Below are 24,673 nucleotides of genomic sequence, written 5' to 3'. Positions count from 1 at the left end.
CGTTAGAATATGATTGTGCACGTGGCGTTATCAATGCAATGCAAAATAAATTTAATGTAATTTCTTGAATTTACAATGAATCGTCTTGAAATGTTAGTTCATTCCACTTATCTTCAATAGAACGAAATCGCAGAATAAAATGTTAGTAAAGTCGAAAATTCTTCATCAATATCAGATTTAATTATATATTTTTTAATAAATTTCCAACTCACATTTAAATATCATTAACAATTGTTTCAATCCTATTTTTATTTTGTGATTGAATATTCAATTTAATCCAACACTTCCTATTTAAATTTAAATATTTTTAATTTCCGTGTGAATATCAAAAATAGGTAATTTGTTCATAACCTATTCCATTTTAATTTATAATAATACTTATTACATTAGGTTATTGGAATTTTAATATCCGAATGATCAAAAATACGACACAAGCCGAAAAAAAGTAAAGAGATGAAAATGAACAACAAAAATCCAATTAGAATTTCGTGATCTTAGTCGCATTACCGGCCAACCGAGATTCGAAACAGCTGCTGCGTGGAGATAGTTACTACGAGTACTTACTTAAACAATGGTTGCAAACTGAGAAAACCATTGATTACTTACGAGATGATTATCTTTTTGGAATTTATGGGGCTGAAAAACATCTCGTGAGGCGCACTGCAAAAAATAAATACTTATTCATAGCAGAACTTATTGGTATTTCAAGAGATATGAAACCAAAAATGGACCATTCAACATGTTACTTACCAGGAACATTAGCTCTAGGTGTTCACCATGGTTTACCCGATGAACACATGACTTTGGCTAAAGAACTCACGAATATCTGCTGAATCAGTTAGATATGTATGTAAAAAATACCGATGCTCATAATTTATTACGTCCGGAATTTATTGAAAGCCTTTTTTATATGTGGTACTTTACTGGAAATAAAACATACCAAGATTGGGGCTGGAAAATTTTTTAAGGTTTTGAAAATTACACAAAAGTTGAGAATAGCTACACAAGCATCGGTAATGTACGAAATATAAGACCTCGTGACATGACTGAAAGTTTTTAGTATGCAGAGACATTAAAGTACTTGTATTTATTGTTCGATGATACGAGGCAGTTGGTGGATCTTAATCGATGGGTATTCAATTCTGGAGGTCATCCTTTACTTATGCATGAAATTGAAAATAGCTTTCTTATTCTGAAAAAAAAAATTTTCGTCAAAACTTATCATCATACTTTCGTGCTACAAATTTACGTTCATAATAATTTATTGTCATCATTGTCGAATATTATCTTAATATTGATTTTGTAGATAGATTTAAAAATGAATCCGCACAAAACAGGCATCTTGGAATGCCTGTAAAAACTGGCGCCAAGTCCACATTCAAGTAAAATTAGTATAAATGGAAAAAAGGTAAGATCAAAAAAACATGTGAAATCAAGTAAAACGCCAAGTTACCTGCGTCTTTTTTCATAATTTTTTCGAACTAGCAATGTACTATTGACTTATAAAATTTCAGTTAATTTTGAAGTACAAAAAAAAAAATCTTCAAAACCAAAAAACTATGGAACTTGGCCCAATTTTTTAAATTCTTTCAACAGTTCCATATATTATAGTTCATACATAAGAACATTTGAAACTGAATTGGGCAGACTTTAAAGACAAAATTGGACCAAGTTCCATAGTTTTTTGGTTTTGAAGATTTTTTTTTTTGTACTTCAAAATTAACTGAAATTTTATAAGTCAATAGTACATTGCTAGTTCGAAAAAATTATGAAAAAAGACGCAGGTAACTTGGCGTTTTACTTGATTTCACATGTTTTTTTGATCTTACCTTTTTTCCATTTATACTAATTTTACTTGAATGTGGACTTGGCGCCAGTTTTTACAGGCATTCCAAGATGCCTGTTTTGTGCGGATTTCATTTCTTTTTGAAGTGAAAACTTCTTTAGGCGCGTTGGAGCAATTTTTAGTAGGGGACAAACTTGTAAGTTCACATCACCAAATCATCCGCGTTACTGACATAGTAACGTTGATATAATATCTATAGCTATGAAGTTGAAGCGTTCCTCTTGTATAACAGTAGAAGTATATATATACATATTGTAAAATATTTGTATGTCGCCATCTAATGACTATTAGACTAACGACAGTTTGTTAGTTAACAACGATTGCTTGACGATTAGATTGTTTATAGCAACGAGGGGAGAGTTTGTTTATCTCCAGTTTTTGTCTGAGACTTGAGTTGACCGCACGGATTCTTACTTTTAATTAATTGCTGTCAATCATTAATAAACATTTTAATTAATTTACTAATCTTCCGAAGTTGTTATTGAGTCTTATTTTACAATATATATATATATATATACATGCAAGTGGACGTTTGGTAACATTTTGTGCGACCAAAGTGGAAGTTTGGTGACGAATTGGAATTTTGGTGACTGTCACCAAACTTCCCTACAACGATTATGGAAGTTTGGTGACAGTCATCAAACTTCCAAAATAATTTTGAAATCTACAAAAAAAAGAAAAGTAACAAAAAAATACGATAAATGTCGGTTAAAAACCATATAATATAATAAGTTCTGTTCTTCAAGAATCTAAAAGGAGCAGAATAACTGAGGAAATATCAAAATTTGTGACAAAAAATAGATTTATCACAATTAGTTATTTAATTTTTTACCTAATAACGGATATTGAAGATTAAAACGAATAGTATTGATATGGAATTTTGGTGACTGTCACATTTACACTCTGTGTTCACTGGGTAACTCCTCCAGTTACAGGAGCACTCTTACTGATGATGAAAGGAAATGATCGTAAAACTCAATTTCTGTTCTTTTACAACAAATGGTATGTTACGAACAAAAGAAGTATGTTTATATTCATTTTACACAGTGGATAACATTGTTTCAGTAAAAGAAAAAATTTCCCGCTGAAAGATCTCAAATTGAATAAATCCTGTTTTCAATTGTTTATAACAAATTTAATTGTTATAAAAAATTAACATTAACAAAAAGTAGCATATAACTTTCCGAACAACCCCCTCTACATATCTGTTAAATTTGGTCGCAATCGAATTAACCGTTTTGGAGATTACCCCGTACAGACAGATAGACACCAGAAATTTATATAGTAGTATATATACGTGCAAGTGAAAGTTCGGTAACATTTCGTGCGATCAAAATGAAAGTTTAATGACGAATTGGAATTTTGAAGACAGTCACCAAACTTCCAAAAAAATTTTCTTCTTCCAAATTAATTTTTTTGTTCAATAAGGTTACTAGAAACAACGCGCGCTCTCCGAGCGTGCTGTCTCAAGACGACAACGTGAAAAATTATTTAATTTTTATTCTTATTTATTTCGAAAATTTAAAAATTTATAACAATTTTGGATAGTTCTCATGCTACATAGGTGTATTTTCTGCTTTTTTATTACTTTGCCAAGCCAGTTTCTTATTTTTCTGAACTAGAAAAAAGTTCAATGAAATAATGTCTTATGAAACTGGTGAAAAATATGATATTGCAATAAGACATTATTTGAAGCCAACCACAAAATTTATAACAATTTTGGACAGTTCTCATGCTACATAGGTGTATTTTCTGCTTTTTTATTACTTTGCTAAGCCAGTTTTTTATTTTTCTGAAATAGAAAAAAGTTCAATGAAATAATGTCTTATAGAAATAGTGAAAAATATAATATTTCAATAAGACATTATTTAAAGCCAACCACAAAATTTATAACAATTTTGGATAGTTCCTAAGCTACATAGGTGTATTTTCTGCTTTTTTATTACTTTGCCAAGCCAGTTTCTTATTTTTCTGAACTAGAAAAAAGTTCAATGAAATAATGTCTTATGAAAATGGTGAAAAATATGATATTGCAATAAGACATTATTTGAAGCCAACCACAAAATTTATAACAATTTTGGACAGTTCTCATGCTACATAGGTGTATTTTCTGCTTTTTTATTACTTTGCTAAGCCAGTTTTTTATTTTTCTGAAATAGAAAAAAGTTCAATGAAATAATGTCTTATAGAAATAGTGAAAAATATAATATTTCAATAAGACATTATTTAAAGCCAACCACAAAATTTATAACAATTTTGGATAGTTCCTATGCTACATAGGTGTATTTTCTGCTTTTTTATTACTTTGCCAAGCCAGTTTCTTATTTTTTCTGAAATAGAAAGAAGTTCAACAAAAGAATGTCTTATAAAAATCGTGAAAAATATGATATTTCAATACGACATTATTTGAAGCCAACCACAAAATTTATAACAATTTTGGATAGTTCTCATGCTACATAGGTGTATTTTCTGCTTTTTTATTACTCTGCAAAGCCAGTTTCTTATTTTTTCTGAAATAGAAAGAAGTTCAACAAAATAATGTCTTATAAAAATAGTGAAAAATATGATATTTTAATAAGACATTATTTAAAGCCAACCACAAAATTTATAACAATTTTGGATAGTTCTCATGCTACATAGGTGTATTTTCTGCTTTTTTATTACTTTGCCAAGCCAGTTTCTTATTTTTTCTGAAATAGAAAAAAGTTCAAAAAAATAATGTCTTATGAAAATAGTGAAAAATATGATATTTTAATAGGACATCATTTAAAGCCAACCACAAAATTTATAACAATTTTGGATAGTTTCTATGCTACATAGGTGTATTTTCTGCCTTTTTATTACTCTGCAAAGCCAGTTTCTTATTTTTTCTGAAATAGAAAAAAGTTCAAAAAAATAATGTCTTATGAAAATAGTGAAAAATATGATATTTCAATAGGACATTATTTGAAGCCAACCACAAAATTTATAACAATTTTGGATATTTATTATAATTGTTTTTTCTTTCAATCATCTAGAACATCATTTTATCCATGATTCCAAATGAAATCTATTAAAATCGATATGCAACACGCGGGAAACACTTCTTATTTTTTTAATCATATTCTTTTGTTGTTATTATTCGACAAACACTTATTTTTTATTGATTATTTAATACTTTTCTTTACCAATAATTCCTAAAAAAGTTTATTTAAATCGATATACAACACGCGGGAAACATTTTTTATCATTCAGAACATAGATGTCTCTTGGTTAGGCAAGAGAGAAGGAAATATCACGAGGTTAACGTGAAAGAGAGTGATAACAATACATAACGCAAGAAAGAGGGCACTGTAGGGAGCCCAATGTGAAAGAAAGTGACAAAAGACACATTCAGTAAGAGAGAACACATGATAGAGCGCTCGATTAAGTAGAGTGAAACAGCGAGCGAAAAAATCTTGAATAGCAGAAATATCGCTGTTAGGGGCGTGGCTTATTTATAACTCCGTTAATAATTAATAAAAAATTCTCGTTTAACGTTTAATTGGAAGCTCATGATATAAGATAACTACCTATTAAATATGAAATCATAATATGTAGCAATTATAAAGATATTTGCATATAAAGATGCGTTGATGACGTCACACAAAATTTTTCGTGTATAGAGTAGTCGGTAGCCTCGGCGCTCATGGGGGAAAGAGCGCGCTAGTGAGATAGAGAGAGAGAGAGGGAAAAGGTGAATGTGCACTTGGCGCCGAGTATCTACCGCTACTCTAGATAACGTAATAGATATTTACAAAAAAAAATTTCATTACATCAAATGAAAAATTTGTTTGTTGCAATGTGAAATTTAAAAAAAAAATGGAACATATACAGAAGAGGATATTTGCACATTTTTTTCGTAATTTAGCGTTATTGTTCAGATTTTTATCAAATTTTTTAAAATTATTAAGTTTTTAAAAGGTATGTCATATTCTTTAATTTAATAAATTACATTTAGATTAACTAATAAATGTTGTGCTAACATTGAATTTCTAGATTGTTCTATTTCGGCTTTGATCTTAATTATTTCTGACTGGAAGGTTCTAATTTGGTGCGACAACTTATTTAAGCAATCCAGAAAAGCCGTTTGCATCTTATTAGTAGCTAAAAAAATATAAACAAATTATACAATTTTTCTACACGATGATGTTGAAGTAATTACTTACAATTATGATGCAAATAATTTTACCAGCGATAATTTCAGCATAATTGTCTTTATTCTTAGTTTTCATTGGTTGAACATCTTTTGATTGATATTCATAATTTTATTTTAATTAAAATATGCTTTTTCACATGATTAAAAATTTCTACTACTAGCAGATTCCAGCGACTTCGTTCGCTCAAAAAGTATAATCACGTTGGAAGAACTCAAATATATCGGTTAGATCCCGTTTCTATTGTTCATAACAAATTCGATTTTTATAAACAAAAGTAATACGTCCGCATAAGTTTTACGTGATTTGTAACTTCATTTTAGCAAAAGAAAGAATCTTGCGTTGAAGAGTTCAAATATATTGAATATATTCCATTTTCCATTTTTTATAACAAATTCAATGGTTGTAAACAATTAACATAGTCTAAAAGTATTTTATAACCTTCCCTCACAATGCCCTCTACATTTTTGCAAAATTAGACAGACACCAGAAATTTATGTAGTAGTATAAAAATAAATTTCTGGTGTCTGTCTATTTATTCGGGGTAATCTTAAGAACGGTCAATTTGATTGCGACCAAATTTTGCAAAAATGTAGAGGGCATTGTAAGGAAGGTTATAGAATACTTTTAGTTTTTGTTAAATTTTTTTTTTTTATTTAAGCCAGGAACCTCAAAGAAGTTATTATAGCAGTACAATAAATATCTGTAGTTTTATTACCTGTACAAGTATTTACATTTATGATAGAAGAATTTGTGTCAAAACATTCTGAAAAATCGTATAATTGCAGCACATCTTTTGAGGTCAGGCTCTGCTAAAAATGATTCTTCTGCCATACCACATTTGTAATCAGGGCTATTAACAATGTTGATTCTAAAGAGTGATGCAGCCAAGTTATAATGATCTGCTCGACATCGATTGATGGTGACCACAAGTTCACGAATCAGTTTTCTTTCAACAAACCAGGGCTTTGTGTGAGGCATTAAGAATTTTTTTACAAAGAATTTCTTCCCCATGCAGCTCAGAATCAAGAGACTGGCAAGTGTCTTCGCCAGTCGGTCAACTTCTTCATTGCCTCTAATTCCTGTATTAGCAGGTACCTAGTAGAACTCGACGCTATCCTGTGTGACTTTGATGAACTTTTTAATAATATTAAATATGTACGAATTAGTTTTTATACCAATTTTCGGTGACTGGAGACTCCCAGTGCGCTGAGTGAATCAGTGAAGATGCTCTAAGGCCGCGTCCATGGCTAAGTCTATGGCTGCACATTCTGCTGTGCATATGGATGCCTTGGGATCAAAGCATTTGGATGATCTGATTTTTAGATCAGGAGAGAACATGGCTGCTGCTACGTAGCTTGAATTGGTGATCTTACTGCCATCGGTGTAGATAGAAATCGCACTATGCTCTTGCGTGAACTGCCCGATCTCTAGACAGGGGTTCAGTGCTTCTTTGAGAGAGATCCCTAAGTCTTTATTGAAAGGTATGGTGGTGTAGAGAGTTGCATAATCTTGAAGGCTGACGAGGAAGTTGCTGTATGAAAGTAAAGATGTATCTAGTAACTGGGTGTGATGAATACATTGCCTGAGAGTTCTTTCCATCTTACTAGGCTTAGAATTGCAGGTTTCCCAGTAATCTCTTATCACCTTGAAGGTCATGGAGCTGATATTGGAAGCAGCTTTAATTAAAAAACAGTTACAGAAAAACCCTGCTCGATCTTTGATGAACATCAACTTCGCCTCACCTAAGAGAACATTACAAGGCGTGCTGATTCTGTAGCCTAGTGCTGTTTTTTAATGTTGACCTGTTGTCTTGGTAGGTATATATAGATGCCGTAGTCAATGACAGATCTCATAAAGATCTTGTACAATAGCAAAAGCGTATCAGGTCCAGCCCCCCCACCAAGTCCCACGAAAAAATTTGATTAGGTTTAGTGATCTGTGACATCTATTAATAACGTGCTGTAAATGATCTTTGAAGGAGAATTTGTAGTCAAATATAATACCTAGAAATCAAGCTGCACCTGTGGATTTGGCTAAATGAGCTTCAATGTTGATTGAGATTCTGCCAGAGGGAATGTTCTTATTATTGAAGTGGATTAGAGCTGTTTTGGAGGGAGTAAGAGTAAGGCCAAGCTTAGAAAGGTTGCATTGAAAAACTGCAATCGCCTTTTCCAGGTAAATTTTGCTGCTAGTTGCTTGGGTACATTTGGCATACAGAGCTATGTCATCCGTGAACTGCAGTATGAAGATATTTCTTGGTAGGTTGTTGGTGATCTCAGAGACATAGATTGTGTAGAGTAGAGGGCTTAACACTCCCCCCCCCCTGTGGTACCCCTTTGTAGGCTGTTCTGAGACAATTATTCGAGTAATCAGTTGAAATAAATCTTTCCTGAGTTAGAAATTTGACAAACTTCAAGACATTTTCGGAGCAACCTATAGAAGCTGATCTAGAGAGAAGAATATCGATAATGACATTGTCAAAAGCTCCTTGGACGTCAAGGAAGGTTATTATAACTTCTTTTTTGTACAGAAATGCCTCATCGACTGCTAGCGAAAAAGTTACCAGGTTATCAAGGCATGAACGACTCATTCTGAATCCTTGTTGGATTCGATGCCTGACGCTGATTTTGCACTTTTAGGGGCAAGGGCAGCGTTGAATTCAGCAAATGTAAAGTGCGAGTCAAAAAATTGATTGTGGTTATGAGCAGAAAGCCAGTCGGGATTAGTTGGAACCCAGGGGGGACTAATTTGATTTTTTGCTTCTTCTACTCTTGTGTGACTTTGAAAATTGCTGGCTGTATGTTGGGGGCGAATTTTGATCCAACTATTTTTGAAAATCTTACATTTATTCCACACGTGTGTAGAATCCGTTCTTAGGTTCAAGCTTCCAGCAAATTCTTTGAAACTATTTTCTTTTGCGTCCTACCACGAGACTGGGTTTTTTTTACGACTTTTTTTTTAATAGGAGTGCAGGTTACCACAGCATTATGCACTATATTAATGAACGTAAAGTATTTTTCAACAGGAGGTTACTGTTCACTGTTAAGAGAAATTCGGGGTACCGTGACTCTAAGATGTCTGCTACTTTCTTTCAATTGGTCTTTAACGATTTGATTTTAAAGGTTTTTTTCTGATATCGCCCCTTTTCTGCCGAGACCAAAATGGATAGTGGTAAATGGTCCAAGTCCATTGTGTCTTCCTCACAGCAGACCTGGATTTTATCACAAAGGTTTATCAAAGATAGAACCAAGTCCATGTTAGATTTTTGGTTAGTGTGCGAGTTTATATGAGTGAGTGTATTATGGTTATGCAGGTAAAGATCTTGCTTTTCAATTGCATCGAAGAACTTTCTACCATTACCATCATTATACCCACAGTTCCAGGACGTATGGTGTGCATTGAAATCCCCCAGAAAGATAGCATTATCATACTCGATGGCTAGCTATGCTATAGAGTTCCATTTGTCTGCAGATAGAAGGTGCCCTGGTTGCCTGTAGCAAGCTATGATGTTAATACAGGAGAGGTGCAAGTTATTTGAAGTCCACACATTTTCACGGATTGGTCAGGAGCCACGATATTATCAATTTCATCATATCCAATATTATTGCGTAATAGTATAACAATACCTCCGCCTCTTGAGTGTACTCAATCTTTTCTATAGGTCAGAAAACCAGGACAGTAGAATTTATTTTCAGGGGAGAGCCAGGTTTCAACACAAATAATGTCACATCTTTTGCTGATGCTAACTAAGTCAAGGTGCCTCAAAGCGATACTGCGACAGTTCCCAAAGAAAATCCTGAGAGATAAATAATTTTTTCCCTGATTGTTATTAACCATTTTGATGTGTAATTTGTTTAAATCAGTTGATTGTCAGGGTGGTAGGTGATGAGGTGGTTCGCAATATCTTCAATGTCCATTTCATTGTCTATTAGACTGCCATCAGAGGAATATGAATCAACGTTTTCAGTCTTTGTGATGTATGATTTATTTTCTGGTTTTTTAATTACTTCTGTGAATTTACCTTGAAGAGTTTTGGTAGGAAGGATCTTGTACAGTTGTCTCATCATGTGGGCTGGGTTTTCAGGACTTAATTAAAGCTCAAGTAGTGTGTGCTTCACGTCTTGCCAAGCAAATATTTTACCTGGAAAGCTTATCAATTGCAAATAGCTGTACTTGAAGTTCGAAGGGTCTTTTCCTATTGCTAGCTCAACTTCTGGTTTTCTGACTATGGAGGCAGCTGCATTAGTAGTTTTAGGAACTGTCTCTGGTGCCGAAGGCTTACTTTTTTTGATACATGACTCACAAGCTTTGTGCCAGGAGCGATAAACTGGCTGCTTTTCTCGTTGGTAGCGAAAGTGTAGGAAGGACTTGACGAGGTAGTAGAATGCTGACGTTTGTTTTTTTTTCCCTTCTTGTATTATTTTCCCCACCGAAGACTCGTTGGAGAATATACCGCGACTGTCTATAGAAGTGTGATTTTCGGTTGATGGACTACAGATGTTTACATTATCATCGTCACTTCGTTTAAATGTATTGCTGTCTAACTGACTAGTTAGTTGGGGATAAGCTGTATTGCTTAGTGCTGCTATCAAAAAACATGTGAGGTTGTCGAGTGATGGGTAAATCCGGTATACAGTACGTACCAAAGTAATCAACTTTGATTGAGCTTGGAATTTTGTCTACGTATGCTGGCTTGATGTAGATTTGACGATGAAAGCTGCTGATATGTTGGAATCTTGGAAGAGTGAATTCTGCTCGTAATTTGGAAACTCTTGATGTAAGCGTGATCTGCATGTCTTGTAATTTCTTTTCAAGAAGGCTATTAGGAATGAATAGCTGTACGTTGGATAGAATAACTCTTTTGTTATGAGCAAGTAAAGGACGAATAGATATTTTGTGGTGCTGAATAAAAACAGATCTGTGGTTGTTTACTAAGTCGTTAGCTAAATTTTCTGTGGCCATGTACATGCAGATTCTGTTGTTGGAGATTCTTGACATGTAACGGATATCTTCGGGGCTACAGGGTTTAGCAATAGCAACGGCATATTCCTGTATGGTTATGCTGTCAACAGCATTAAGGATGATGGCTTATTTTTACGTGGGTAAATTTTCCGTTTGGAGTGCATTGATGAAGGTCATTCGGTTGGTTACAGAACTTTGAAAGGAATTCCCTATGTTTAGAGAATTCATAATAACACAAATTTATCTATTTCACTCTTATTTTTTTGAGGCCGCTAAAGAGCAGGATGCGGGAGCGTGCTCCCACCGAATAGAAAACAGCTACTGGACACTTGATTCACAGTTTATTGCGTTTCGATACTAGCACTAATAGGTTATACTATCACTGAATACAGTAGGCAAGACGCGTGAAACGGAGCGTTGGTAACCACGTCCGATCTGTATCCGTTTATGTTAATTGTTTATAACCATTAAATTTGTAATAAAAAATGGAAAATGGAATATATTCAATATATTTGAACTCTTCAACGCAAGATTCTTTCTTTTGCTAAAATGAAGTTACAAATCACGCAAAACATATGCGAACCTATTACTTTTGTTTATAAAAATTAAATTTGTTACAAACAATGAAAACGGGATCTAATCGATATATTTGAGTTCTTTCAACGATAAATTTTTTCTTCCACCCAAAGGAAAGTAACTACACGTATAACATAAATAAAAGTGACCTTCTTTCTGTTTATAACAACTATGTCGTTGTTAAGTGGCAGAAATTTAATCGTACAGAAGCGTTTGTATTTTTTATAGCCAGTAACGACGAATTCTTTGCTTCTCTTTTAATACTATTACACCGTAATACGTATTGAAGAAAGCTTATATATACTATAAAAGTACTATTTAATACATTTTCGATCAATCCATTATTATGCAACGTGATTATGCACATTACGCGGTCGAACTCGAGGGAAAGAAGCACAAATTGATTCTTATGATAGAATTTACATTATGTAAGTTATATATTTCGTTTTGCAGGGTAGTCCGTTGAGTTATAGCAATAATCCGTCAGCACCGCCAAGTCCTACGAATCACTTAGGATCAACGAATCTCACACACGATAACATAGATCAAAATAGTTATTTCATCAATCAAGCACAAGCAGCGGCTTTACAACAAACATTTGAACAATTTAATATGGTAAGTATCAATCAATCAATCCTATGAAATATTAGTACACAGATAGAAGAATTTATTTGGCGAAAATATATACAGTTATCAGCATTTTTTTAATGCAAATAAATATTACTTATAACCAAATAAACATTTCGTTATGGTAAATAGAGTTATTGTGTGTATAATGCATATTTTGTAATTAATAAATATTCTTCGCAAGGCTGTCTCACGTTCTCAAGTGGTTATAATGTAATTGCTCTTCGAGCTATGGTTTAACACGATATTATAACATTATGATTTACAAAATCATTTATTTAATTTCTTTTTTAAACAACGTATTTATTTGTTTCTATTAAACTATGATACATCCAAAGAAATCCTTCTACCAGTGTAGAAAATTTTAAAAGTTCTAAAAAAGAAGACATTCTTTTGATAATTTATTATATTATATTATAATTTTATGGCTCATTTTTTGTTGCTTCCAAAGGGAGCGGTAAGTACAATCGAAAACAATCATATTTATACATTGGTTAAAAATATTAAAAGCCAATTATTTTTTTATCTTTCTTTCAAATGCAAATGTAGGAAGTGGTAAGTTTATATATGAAAATTTTGTAGTATTTAGAGTCCATAGAGTTAGTATAAAGATAATGAATAAAAATGCTTGAAACGTTTACTGCTATATAAATTGGATATATTTATAGAATAATTTCTGAAAATTCAAACTCAAATCTTACTTATTAAAATAAATAGTCATGGAGCACTTTTGAAAAATATGTTTAAAATATACCTTTATCTGTTGTCTGCTCACCTGCTATTAGGACTGGGTACAAGTGGTGCAACAACTTGTGGAATCTGGTTGGACCACTCAGGTAGTTGATGCCCTCAACAAATTTTCCATCATTATCATTTTCTTATATTGACTTAATTTCATTTTTTATCTTGTATTTAAAAAAGGTCTATATCAGCTATTATTTTCAAAATTTTTCCATATTACGTTAACATACCACCAATAGTATTACACAAACATATTTTTGAATATTACATTTTATATATGTTTACTATAACTCAAAAAATAATATTTGTTAATCAATAGAAAGAATAAGTTATATACATAAATGGATAAAGGTTGAACACCGATACTTGAATTCTAAGTCTCTGATTCTAATTGAGGGACATTTTACCTTGATTTATCATTATTATTATGATTATGCGGCAAATAATCAAATAAAGATACCTTTTTTTTTGAATACATTATCATAAAAGATTAACAAGATTAGCAATGTGTACCCTTTAGAATTGCATTAGTAAACATTATACTGGTTTATCCAGTAAGCTATGGCTTTATTGTACAATTAATTATTATAGATCAATTTACTAATTAAGCCTTCAAAAATTTAAAAAATTTTTTTCCCAGGTTTGTAGCTTATGATGGCACGCATATTCATGTTTTAAGAAAAAGTTAGTTATTTTTTTTTTTTGCATAAAAACAGGAAAAAGAATTCAACTTTTGATAGAGGTATGGAGAAATGTCTGTTTTAACTCGAAATAATCAACAACGATATTAGATGTAGACGATTTTTTAGTCTTTTTTTATCCTCTTTTGAACAGGATACTAAGTGATTGAATAGGATGATACAACTAAAGAATTTTTTTTATTTTTTATCAAACCTCAATAGGATTATGCATTATTTAATAGGTTTGAACTCCTCAAAAATTCAGTAGTTTATAGCCTTTTTTTTGTTCTCAGAATTGTATTAATGGAACAGCAAAATTCTAATGGGAAATATCGTGATGAAAAAATATTTTCTAAGTCACATTTTCCTTTACAATCTATTAATTTTTTTATAGAAACTTGCAAAAAAATCTATGTAAAAACTGTCAAGTTCTGTTAAGGAATACTGTCACTGAATATTATAATTTCACTGAAGTATTTTCTAATAGGATTTTATTTATTTTTATCGAAAGATATTCTAAAAGTTTGAATAGAATATAAACTTTATCTACCAAAGTACCCTGCTTAAACTGTCCTATTAAAATATGTAGAATCCTATAGACTTTTTAGCAAAATTCAGCACGAAACGAAGAATTCAAATACGTTCAGCCAGAGAAATATTTGTTTTTTAAAAAAGTTCAATCGAAAATTGAATTTCAATCGAAATTGAGAATAAATATTATATACCCATAGAATTTCGATTTTTTCTATTAACAAATTTGAATAGGATTATAACAACTATATCTATGATATATCAAATCTCAAGAGGATTCTGCATTATTTAATAAGTTAAACTCCTACAACATGCTTTGTCCTAAGCATTGTATCAATTGAAAAGTGAAAACCTAATAGTAATCTAGTCATATAAGATTTTATCCGCGTAAATATTGAAGTAGTTTCAATCGATTCTGTTTTTTAATCAAAGTTGATTGAATTCTTTCCTACATTTTAAATGTTTATATAGCCCTTCTCGTCTATCTTATGAGTTTTGTTTACGTTGTGTTTCGTTGAGGCACGTTAATTATGATCAAAAACTCGCAATGAGTATGACAAGCGCTGATATATAGCTATGTCTCTCTCACAGCAGTATCGTACCCAAAGGGTGTTCAATATATTTCACCGGTTTTAACTTTACCAACATTAAGAGGTTGATAACTTTTTACCTGTTATAGGTAAGGGTACAAGAACGTGGACTTTTTTGTATAACATCGTTGCCGCTACAACTTTTATCTGAAACATTTTTTCATATCTGTAATAGTTCTTGAAAACAATGAGAACAAAAATGAAAAAATTCATAAAAAAACATTTAAAGGGCGATATATCTTCTACAAAAATTGCATCAAAATTTTATCCACTTCAATATTTCCGCGGATAAGATCTTATGTGACTGGACTAACATGGTTTCTTTGTAATCAGCATTTTTTTTTTAACATAAAATTACTTAGGTGCAAAATAAGAGGTTCGATTTGCTCATTCATTTTCAATAAATGTCAGAAATTTTTTATTGTATCTAAATCTATTATATTTAAATAACAAAAAATTTGCTGGTCTGTAATTATATATTACTCCAAAATCCGAAATATTTACGTCATTGTATTAATTATTGTTGTCAGTTATTGATTTATCTACTACAAATTTCATTATGTAAAACTTTGTTAATGACATTATTAATTTAACATTGTGATAAATTTTAAATTATGTTTAGTGTATAAAAAATGTTAAACAAAATTTATTACGTCATTCTAATACCTTTCATATTGATTGAAATGTTGTATTAGAAAGTACTGGATGGTCAATTTTGACGTAAAAATTTTACACGGTTTTTAATCAAACATAATATCAAAAAATTTCTCTAATAATTTTAATGAGTTAAAATGAAACATAAATAAATTAAAAAATACTTCTTAATGATGAAAAACGTATCTGTTTACAATACACGAAGATAATGCTTTGAACAAAACAATAATTACACGAAAAGAAAATTTCTTCACTGCTCGGTAGTAAAAACAATGAGAAGTACACGATTTGACGTTAAGAAGTAAAATGTGTACACAGAAGTAAATTTTGATTTACTGTAAGTGAAATTCACATCTGGATACACACATTTTTACTTCTTAAGGTCGAATCGTGTACTTCTCATTGTTTTTACTTCCAAGCAGTGAAAAAATTCTCTCCGTGTAGAGATTAGTGTTCTTGCAATGAGTATAGTTTTACGAACAATGAATTTATTGCGACTTGGGATGAAAAATTTTATCAACGATGATCATTATATGATTTCATACTGAAAATAGTATTGGTCACACCGATTGAATCCATTTGTATTATTTACTAGTTATTAACAGATTAATCTTTTTTTTTGCAGATTGACTATTATAACTACCTAGAAATTTTTTGAACTGAACTATAAATTAAATTTAATTCAATTATAAATGTAAAATCACATTAATTTTAAAATAAGTACAAATTTTTTGTGTGTTATTTAGATGGATTCTGTAGACCCTAACACCATTGGATCTTTTATTGCATCTTCAAATAATACATCTGATTACTCTACCGTAAGTCTAATACTATTTTTTCGACAAAAATATTTTCTTTTAATTTTAAAACGCCTAGAACGAAATTATTCAATTTGATGGAATCTATTAAGTACTACTAACTATATATTTTAAAATATTTGTATGAGGGAAATGGGATAATTTTGGTTTGCTGGGGCCAAAGTGGTATTGCTCTCTGTCGCACCCAACGGCGCTAGCGGAGGAAAAGCGCGCTCGGGGGCCCAAGTATTAAAACCTGTATAACTTTTAACAGGTGAAAAATAGAGCAGAATTTTGCATAGATGAATTGTTTAATTTTTAATTCTGCACAAAATCGGCCTGATCGGTGCATTTTCATCAAAATGAGAACGATTTAAATAATTAATTGTTAATAAAAATAATGAAGAAATTGATAAAAAAAAAATTTTTTTCTCTGAAAATGTACTTTAATATCTCCTTTTTTGAAATAAATCGCCACAAAGTGATATTTGTAGCGTTAAGTATTTTTTATTAATTTTCTTAGACGCAACTGAAGCTTTCGTCAATAGTGAAGCTTCAGTCGCGAATAACTGTTTATCTATCATAGATATGAAAAAAAGTTTTCAGTACTTTTTTTATTAAAATTAGATTCTGAACAACTTTTATTTGAAACATTTTTTCATATCTATAATAGAAATCGAGAAATTCGCGATGGGGGGCGGTTTTTCGCGATTTACTCCCCCTCTATGCGTGCCAAACATTTTTGACCTACCCCATCGTGTTCCTCGTAAAATTTCCGATCTAGTCATCTATAAATCATCACTTTGGCCCCAGCAAACCAAAATTATCCCATTTCCCTCATTTGACTGGACTAATTAGAATGTTTATAGCAACGACAGGAGAGTTTGTTTATCTCTCCCGTTATCTTATTATTTGGATTCATTTTACAATATATAATTAATACATTTTACAGAATGATATGATTAATGTCGGTGGTGAATTTGGAAGTAGTGAAACAAACTATTACAGCACAAGTCCTCAAATGGCGTATCAACCAAGAACCCCGACAACAACGCAACAGCTCACACCACAAACACCTAATACACCGACAATAATACTAACTGGTATGTATGTAATTTCGTAATAAGAATTTTATCTCACCCAATTCAATCTCATCTTCCTTGAGATCGACAAATAAATCGTAATATTTTATGGAACTTTGGGACTCGTATCTCTTCTATTTACATTATTCCGTCTTTTGTAAGCTCTAATCGTTTAAAAGTGATAAATTATTAAAGGATGGGTGTCAATAACCTAGATAATTTCTCCCATAAATCACGAAAAATCAAATTATATCACAGAGTTCTATTGCTACATTTTTTTAATATTAGATTACCAACCCTGTGCGTTTTGCGTAATAATAATATATCTTGCCTTTCGAGTGACGGATGGCTGTTTTGAATCAGCTGTTGTGGAAAAAAATAAGTTGTAGCACACCGGTCAATATAGTTGGCAAAAAGAAGAAAGGAAGAAAAACGAAAGCATAATTGTTGGGAAACAAAAGAACATTGGATGAAAAGACTTTACTAAGCAGGTTTCTAGAGATAGAAGAGAATTACTCAAAAGCGGCAGGGGTGAACTATAAATAAATAAATAATACTGGTCTGTGTGGAAAAAAAAGATATACCAAAAGCAGCAGAGTAGTGTAAATGATGTACATAATAGCGAAATCAAGAAAACTGAGACAATGTCAAAACAAACAAAAAAATACAGAAGAAGAGTCAGAAAATAATGTGACAAACAGACATGGGAAGTGCTATGAGAATAATGATAAGAATTGATGCAAATCAGATTCAATGAAATGGAAGATAAAATCACTTTCATGGTTGAAAAAATGTCAAACTTAAAGTTCAATTTCGTTGAAATTATGGATTGGATAAAATAAAGGAGGATGCTGTAAGTAGGAACAACGCGGACTAAAATATTCCTTAACGTATGGAGAAAAAATTTTTTCCAGTCAAGTATGTCTGATTCTTGCTTTATTTACGAAATATTATATAGAATATGTGGATTCATCGGAAAAAGTAATTGTTAAATCAACAAAAAAATATGACGTGGCTGGTTTTTTTGGCTGAGAATTAGTTTATTAAATAGCGCATTTTTCTCTATAAAATGAACCCGGTCCCGACTTGTGCCACGAAATTTCGTATTTAAAATGCACATTGACTGGACTATAAACAGAATGTGCGGAACTGTGTACATAAATAGATCACCAGGTAAACCTTCCTCGTTGTCTATTAAAGAATTGCATTGTGAAGTCTGATTAAGAAGAAAAAGAAGACTAAATTTTGTACTGAAATGAAAAATACACAGTGTGTGGAAAGACAAGACAATTTTTAATGCTGCTATGACAGACCTGCGTATGTCACCAAAAGCTTTGAGTGTAGTTTGCATCAAAGGAACCCTAGTTGTAACAGTGTCAACAATAAGAATTAAGAAGTTGATTTTTGCTCGAAAAACCGAGCTTAAAAGCAAAGAGCTTTTGATTGATGATAATTACACTAAGAGGCAAGCTATCACACAACAATGGCTAAAATATGAAGCATGTAGACTTGCTAAAGAAGGCAATATTACGAGCGTTAGATATATGAAATGACAGATAAATGTAGTATGAAAGAAATGGGATCATTTGATAGGAGACCTCGTTAACTGTTCCTTTCGTCAACATGACGTATCGAACAAATAAAGATAGTATTAAATCTTGATATTGTCATATACAGGAGACGTGGTTAACCAAAAAAAAGAAGCTGTATGGATGAAGAAATTCAACGATAGCCTTCAGTGGTACTTTTTGAATGCTGTTAAAGATAAGTGTATAAAAAAAAGAAGAGCGGTGGGTGGTGAAATAATTGGTGTTAAGAATGTATTAGATGTAAGCGTGAAAGATGGGTATGATGTATAGTTAGTTGGTGATTGTAACGAGCGGATTAGTTATGAGCAAGGTTTTTATAACGAGTATGATGTTTGTAGAAGCTCGCAAAATACTGTATGTAATTTTGAAAGCAAAAAATTACTGAAATTTCGTAATTCCTCTCGTTTAATCCGGGCAAATAGGAGAAAGAAAAATGACGAATCAGAATGTGTTACTTTTGTTGAAGGGGATAATGAAGCTTGCGGTTCTGTTTTGGATCTGCTGATGAGTGTAGGTTCTCAGAGCTGACAAAAAACGGTTTGTCTCAATGTAATACCTAAAATTAAGTCAGATCATCTTTCATTGCGCATTCACCATTGCACCTTGAAAAGGCATTGAGATACACGTATCAAACCCGAGGCCTTACGACATACTACTACGAGTCCGACCTCAATTGGCCAGTTGTACCTAGTTCTACCGGTCATATTTTGAATTTGCAGCCCTAGACACAGAGCTCGGAATTTAGCTTCCCAACGTATCAACTTTATCCGCTTTGGTCGACGGTCGCTAACGCGTCTCACGCTTGGCGGGTTCGGCGTGCTCATATTCAGACTACTATGTAGAGCAATACGAAATAGGGTGCGACGAACTATAATCTGCCGCCGCGTTAACGCCACATATCTTAAAGGACAGAAACATCTATGTAAACACGGGGGCTCTAGATTGGTGGAATAGTGTAAATGCTTTTGGACCTTGGATATGGTGGTGAATATGTTGAATTTGTGGCTCGAGAAAAAGAAAGTACTTAATGAAAATCAAGCTAGTTACAGATGCAATTGTAGTACAAGAGATCACCTTTTCATACTGAATAATCTCATCAGCGACATCAAAAGAGAGAGGGAGAAAAAATTATTTGTAGCCTTCGTAGATTTTAAAGCAGCTTTCCATAAAGTAATTAAACAGCATCTTTTCAACAAATTGAGTTGCATTGGAATAAAAGGCACAATATTCGATATGATCAAGATAATTTATGAAGACACAAAAGTGGTGGTGAAAGATGGTGATATCAAAACCAGGCCTTTCAATTGTAATTCTGGAGTAAGATGAGGATGTGTCCTAAGCTCGAAATTATTTAATTTGTACATTAATGACATGGAAGATGGATGGGTCAATAACAATATAGGTGGTGTAGTATGTGGCAGAAGTTAAATTTTTGTGCGAAAATACGCAGATGAATCTACGATTGTCTCTAAGCTGTGGGAATAGCAATGAAAAAATTGAGCATATTCTTGTATGTAGGAAGGCAAGAGAGTTAGTTAACAAACAGTGCAATAGGGAAATTATCAAGTGGTTGGATAGAACTAATGAACCAAATGTGTATTGGCTTTCAGCGCAGGCTGAATCTAAATTATGTTTTCAAGTCCCAAAGTAACGTATTCTATCTGGCATAAAAAAAAATTGTTCGCATGCCCATACGGGTGTTGTTTTTCTCTGCGAAGGGGGAATGTAACTCCGTCAACTTTAAAACAGACAACAAATTTCAAATTTTGACGATGGTATGATAAAAAATAATATGTTGGCCATAGAAGCGAAGTAAGATATCCTTACCTGAATGTTTGCTACCCTCACCTTCGGTTCAAGATGCAATTTTACACCCACGTCAGAATACCATACTTTGCTCTCTTGGTTAATAATGTACAATTTTTTTCAAACTTTGAGATTTTTGAGATGTCTCGGCAGTGGCTTAGTAGTGCGCTCTTCTGTTCAAATATATAAATATAATCACTGGGTACTAACTACACGAGAAATCTTTATTCGATTTAAGTCCCCCACACCCTGATGTCTCTTTATTAGTCAGTAAAAACCCCATTTTTTATCAGAATACAAAATTCAATATTTTTTTATTACAGATTTTTCAGGCACTGATGACTTGACAAGTACAGAATATACGAAGGATCTTGGCTCAACAATATCTAGTGACTTTGATCCAGACTTGTTCACCTCAGATGATGCCTTAAGACAAGGTTTAGGACCTATTGATTTAGATGGACTGCAAATGCTCACTGATCCTGATATGGTGATATCTGACGCTAATGCCGAAGATCATTTTAGATTAGATCGTCTTTAAGAATAAAACAAGAAGTAACTAAAAAGAAAGTGACAGATACTCTGACTGCAAATAATGTCCCGAGTTTTCGAAATTTAATAGTAAAGTTATTCAAAATATTTTGATATTTTAATTCAATAGTCAAGTTACTGTGACTTGGAATATTAATTTGCAAATAATTTTTTTATAACCTTAAAATTTTATGATAATATTAACCCTCAGTTAGATGTGTAATCTGTTGCAACTTCATTAACTGTGTGATGTTTGTAATATATTATTTTAACACACTACTTTTGCATCAGCAACATGTCAAACCCCACTCCTAACTGATGATTAATAAAAAAGAATGTAAATGTTTTGGTGAGACTAGAAAAAAAAATGTAAGAATGCGTAGAAATGCAATACATAAAATAATACGTTAGTTAAGGGATGAATAGGTACTGACATTTTTGAAGCAAAGAAAAAAAAAATTCATGCTAGGTTCCAACGTAAGTCCAACGTTTAATTTACTCTTTTTTTTAAGAATGATAGACATATAGCGCTGTTTAATAACCTTGCTTTAATTTTTTTTTAAAGTTGAAAAATTCACCTTAGATGCTGAATTCAATTCGATCTTAATAATTGTAACTTTTTCACTGTGAATTTTTCGGAATAAAATTTTTTAGATACAACTATATTATTAGAGGAATGTTTCTTTTATATTCTACAGTAAAAAATATACATGAACGAAATTAATCACTACAAAAATTTTTTTTAAAAAATCAAAAATTTGTTTGCGTAGCGTAAATGGCATACATTACATTTTTTGAAAATATAAAAATGATAAATAACAACGACATATAAACAGTAGACTTATCTTGATTATAATTTCCACTATATTATTCATAAAATTTTCATAATAGAATAATCAATTTAATTTTAAGACCCAGTTATTTTCATCGTTCGTTTTTTGTTTTCATCGAACAATGAAGGAATTATAAGAAGTTTACATAAGAATTATGTCTCATATTTTATTCGATAAAATCAAAAATATATTCGAAAAACTGGTTTAAACATTGACAAAATAATTTGTTCTTTAAATAAAAGAATGCAGTAATAATACGAAATCGTTTTTCGATTTTTTAAATATATTATTCTATGAAATAATCTCTCAAGAGACTTTTTTATGTTAATTTTATTGTGTTTTTAGAAATAGATATTTAAAAAATCATAGATTTTTTGTCTAGGCTTTCTCTTTAAGAATAAACTAATTTAAAATATTTCGATAAAGATTTTTAACTATTTTTAATGACGTTATTATTCTTTATTATTCTGATGCTACACTAATTAAACTATAAAATAAAATATAGATGATGAAATGATATATGTATATAGGGAGAGAAACATTGAAAATTTTACAAATATTGTTGCTATTTCATTCAAAATTATTTTTGAGTAGTACCAGAAAACTTTGCATTACAATATGATCTTTAATAATGTACTTCTATACTTTTATTTGTTTTTTTTTCTTTTTTTTTTTAAGATAAAATATAAATACAAAACATACTATGACAACTTCGTTATGTTGTCGTTGTAAAAAATTTCTTACTTACATATATCTTACATAAAGTTTTAAAAGATTGTCAATGCATAAAAGTTCATCTTAAAAAGAACTTTATTAAGAATTAATATTGTCATTTATTATTACTACCACTTTTTTTATGTATGTAAAATTTTATAATTACATAGTTATAATAACTGGTCGAATACATATAATAACAAGCATCTTTGTTACGCTGTGATACTTCTTATTATCTGCATATCATTTTGAGCCGTTAAACGCATTAACGTTTAAAAATATCAAAAACAGATTTATTCAAAAGTAAGAATACATTATGTCAATTGGATAATCTATTAATTAATTATAAGGTCTGTTAACGGAAACTTTATAAGAAGAATCATAATTTTCATCACGTTAATTTAAATTATACTGTTATACTTTATCTAAAGAGAAAGTTAAGAGTAAAGATCTAAAATAGTACTTATTCTATTTTTTATTCAAAAAAGTATGTGTTAATCACTTGATACATATACATACATACATATGTATATGTATCACTCAAATACCTCTTCGTAATATAATATTTAAAAAAAATTGTAAATAAAATTGTTAATAATAAAAAAATTTAAACATATGGCAAATAGATGCTCTCACTTACACTTACTGCAATTGTCAATTAATTTTTTAAAGTAATAACTTGCTTTTTAAAATCTAACTTTTCTGATAATTTTTTATTAAAATAGAATAAACAACAAAAAATAAAAAAATAAATGCAATCATTTATAAATATATATTATGATATATTGTAAATAAATTATAGTAAAAATAAGATATTCATTTATTATTTTTTTTAATTCCGTGATCAATTAAATTATCTATAAAAGAAGTATCCGGATGAGAAGAACATTTTAAGATTTCTACATTTATCAAAAAACTAGAACAAGAGAGCATCTTCAGCTGCCTTCTAAATGTAAATTTAGTTTATATTCATTTCATATTTTTAATTAATCGAATTTTTGTTAAATTTTTTAATAAAAAAACTTGAATTCTACGTTATTAATTAATTAAATATAATAAAATGTCCTTATTACACAAGTAACAACCAATATCATAATGTTGAAAAAAAGTGCCGTGTTATGTCTCCTCATGTAAAATTTCGATTGTTATTGAGAATATTATGTTCAATAAGAAGCTCTAGTAATGCAACGGAATACAAATGGAAAATTTCCGTAACAATTGTCATTTTTAAATCTTCTACTATTGCCAAATAATTTCAATGAGATAACTTTAAACTATTTAGTAAGAGTTCCCACATTCGCGGAGTATACTCATCAAATTATTTTATCTTTGTTACCATAATGAAAATCTTTATCTGTAAATAGGGACTAAAAAATAAAAAATAGGTCAATTACGAATTTATACTAAAATATATGAGTTATACAATAATAAGTTATAGATAATCGTACAAATTCTCAATTAAATAACCAGTCGATAAAGTACAATAGAAAATCATGTAATAAATCATGTTAATATAATGAGAAGAAAAAATTTGTTAATTTATTTTTTCAAGAGTTTTGCGAAACTACTAAACTAATTCTCATTCTCAAAAAAAATTTTCATTCTGGTGAGACTAAATCATGAAATGGGAATATATTGTTTTCCTATTCATTCTTATAAGGGCGTATAGGGTTTCCCATTTACTCTCTATCATTCTCGTACCATAATTTCGAATTTTTGTACCACCTGTAAGTTCTGATTCATTCTTATAATTTTTCATTGAACATTGAATACGGATCAATCGATTTCTATTGAAAAAAGAATTTATCAATAAGATTTAATAGAAAAGAGAAAACCTAAAACATTTAAGATTTCTTAGAGCCAGAGAATGGAAATCATTCATTGATATGAAGAAATTTATAGATTTAAATGTGTGTACGTTCTCATATTAGTCGTG

The 24,673-nt window shown here is 30.9% G+C and overlaps 1 protein-coding gene across 6 annotated transcripts in view; it reads left to right on the top strand.

Moving 5' to 3' along the window:
* LOC118071403 (CREB-regulated transcription coactivator 1-like) overlaps positions 1–22,004 on the top strand; it is a 108,375-nt gene extending 86,371 nt beyond the window's left edge. For 5 of the 6 annotated variants that reach the window (XM_035090553.1, XM_035090551.1, XM_035090549.1 and 2 more), the window contains 7 exons: positions 12,016–12,177; positions 12,641–12,646; positions 12,739–12,744; positions 12,975–13,025; positions 16,132–16,203; positions 17,135–17,285; positions 20,983–22,004. In XM_035090553.1, the coding sequence (XP_034946444.1) occupies positions 12,016–12,177; positions 12,641–12,646; positions 12,739–12,744; positions 12,975–13,025; positions 16,132–16,203; positions 17,135–17,285; positions 20,983–21,200 (666 nt within the window). In that variant the 3' untranslated portion in view covers positions 21,201–22,004. The remainder of the gene's footprint in view (positions 1–12,015; positions 12,178–12,640; positions 12,647–12,738; positions 12,745–12,974; positions 13,026–16,131; positions 16,204–17,134; positions 17,286–20,982) is intronic. The other variant, XM_035090550.1, reaches the window with a different exon arrangement.
* The last annotated feature ends 2,669 nt before the right edge of the window (positions 22,005–24,673 follow it).

Source organism: Chelonus insularis, unplaced genomic scaffold (genome assembly GCF_013357705.1).
Source record: "Chelonus insularis isolate UGA/USDA-ARS -01 unplaced genomic scaffold, ASM1335770v1 contig_82_pilon, whole genome shotgun sequence".
Classification (NCBI taxonomy): domain Eukaryota; kingdom Metazoa; phylum Arthropoda; class Insecta; order Hymenoptera; family Braconidae; genus Chelonus; species Chelonus insularis.
Note: the sequence above shows the minus strand (reverse complement) of the source record. Positions and strands in the feature narration are given on the sequence as shown.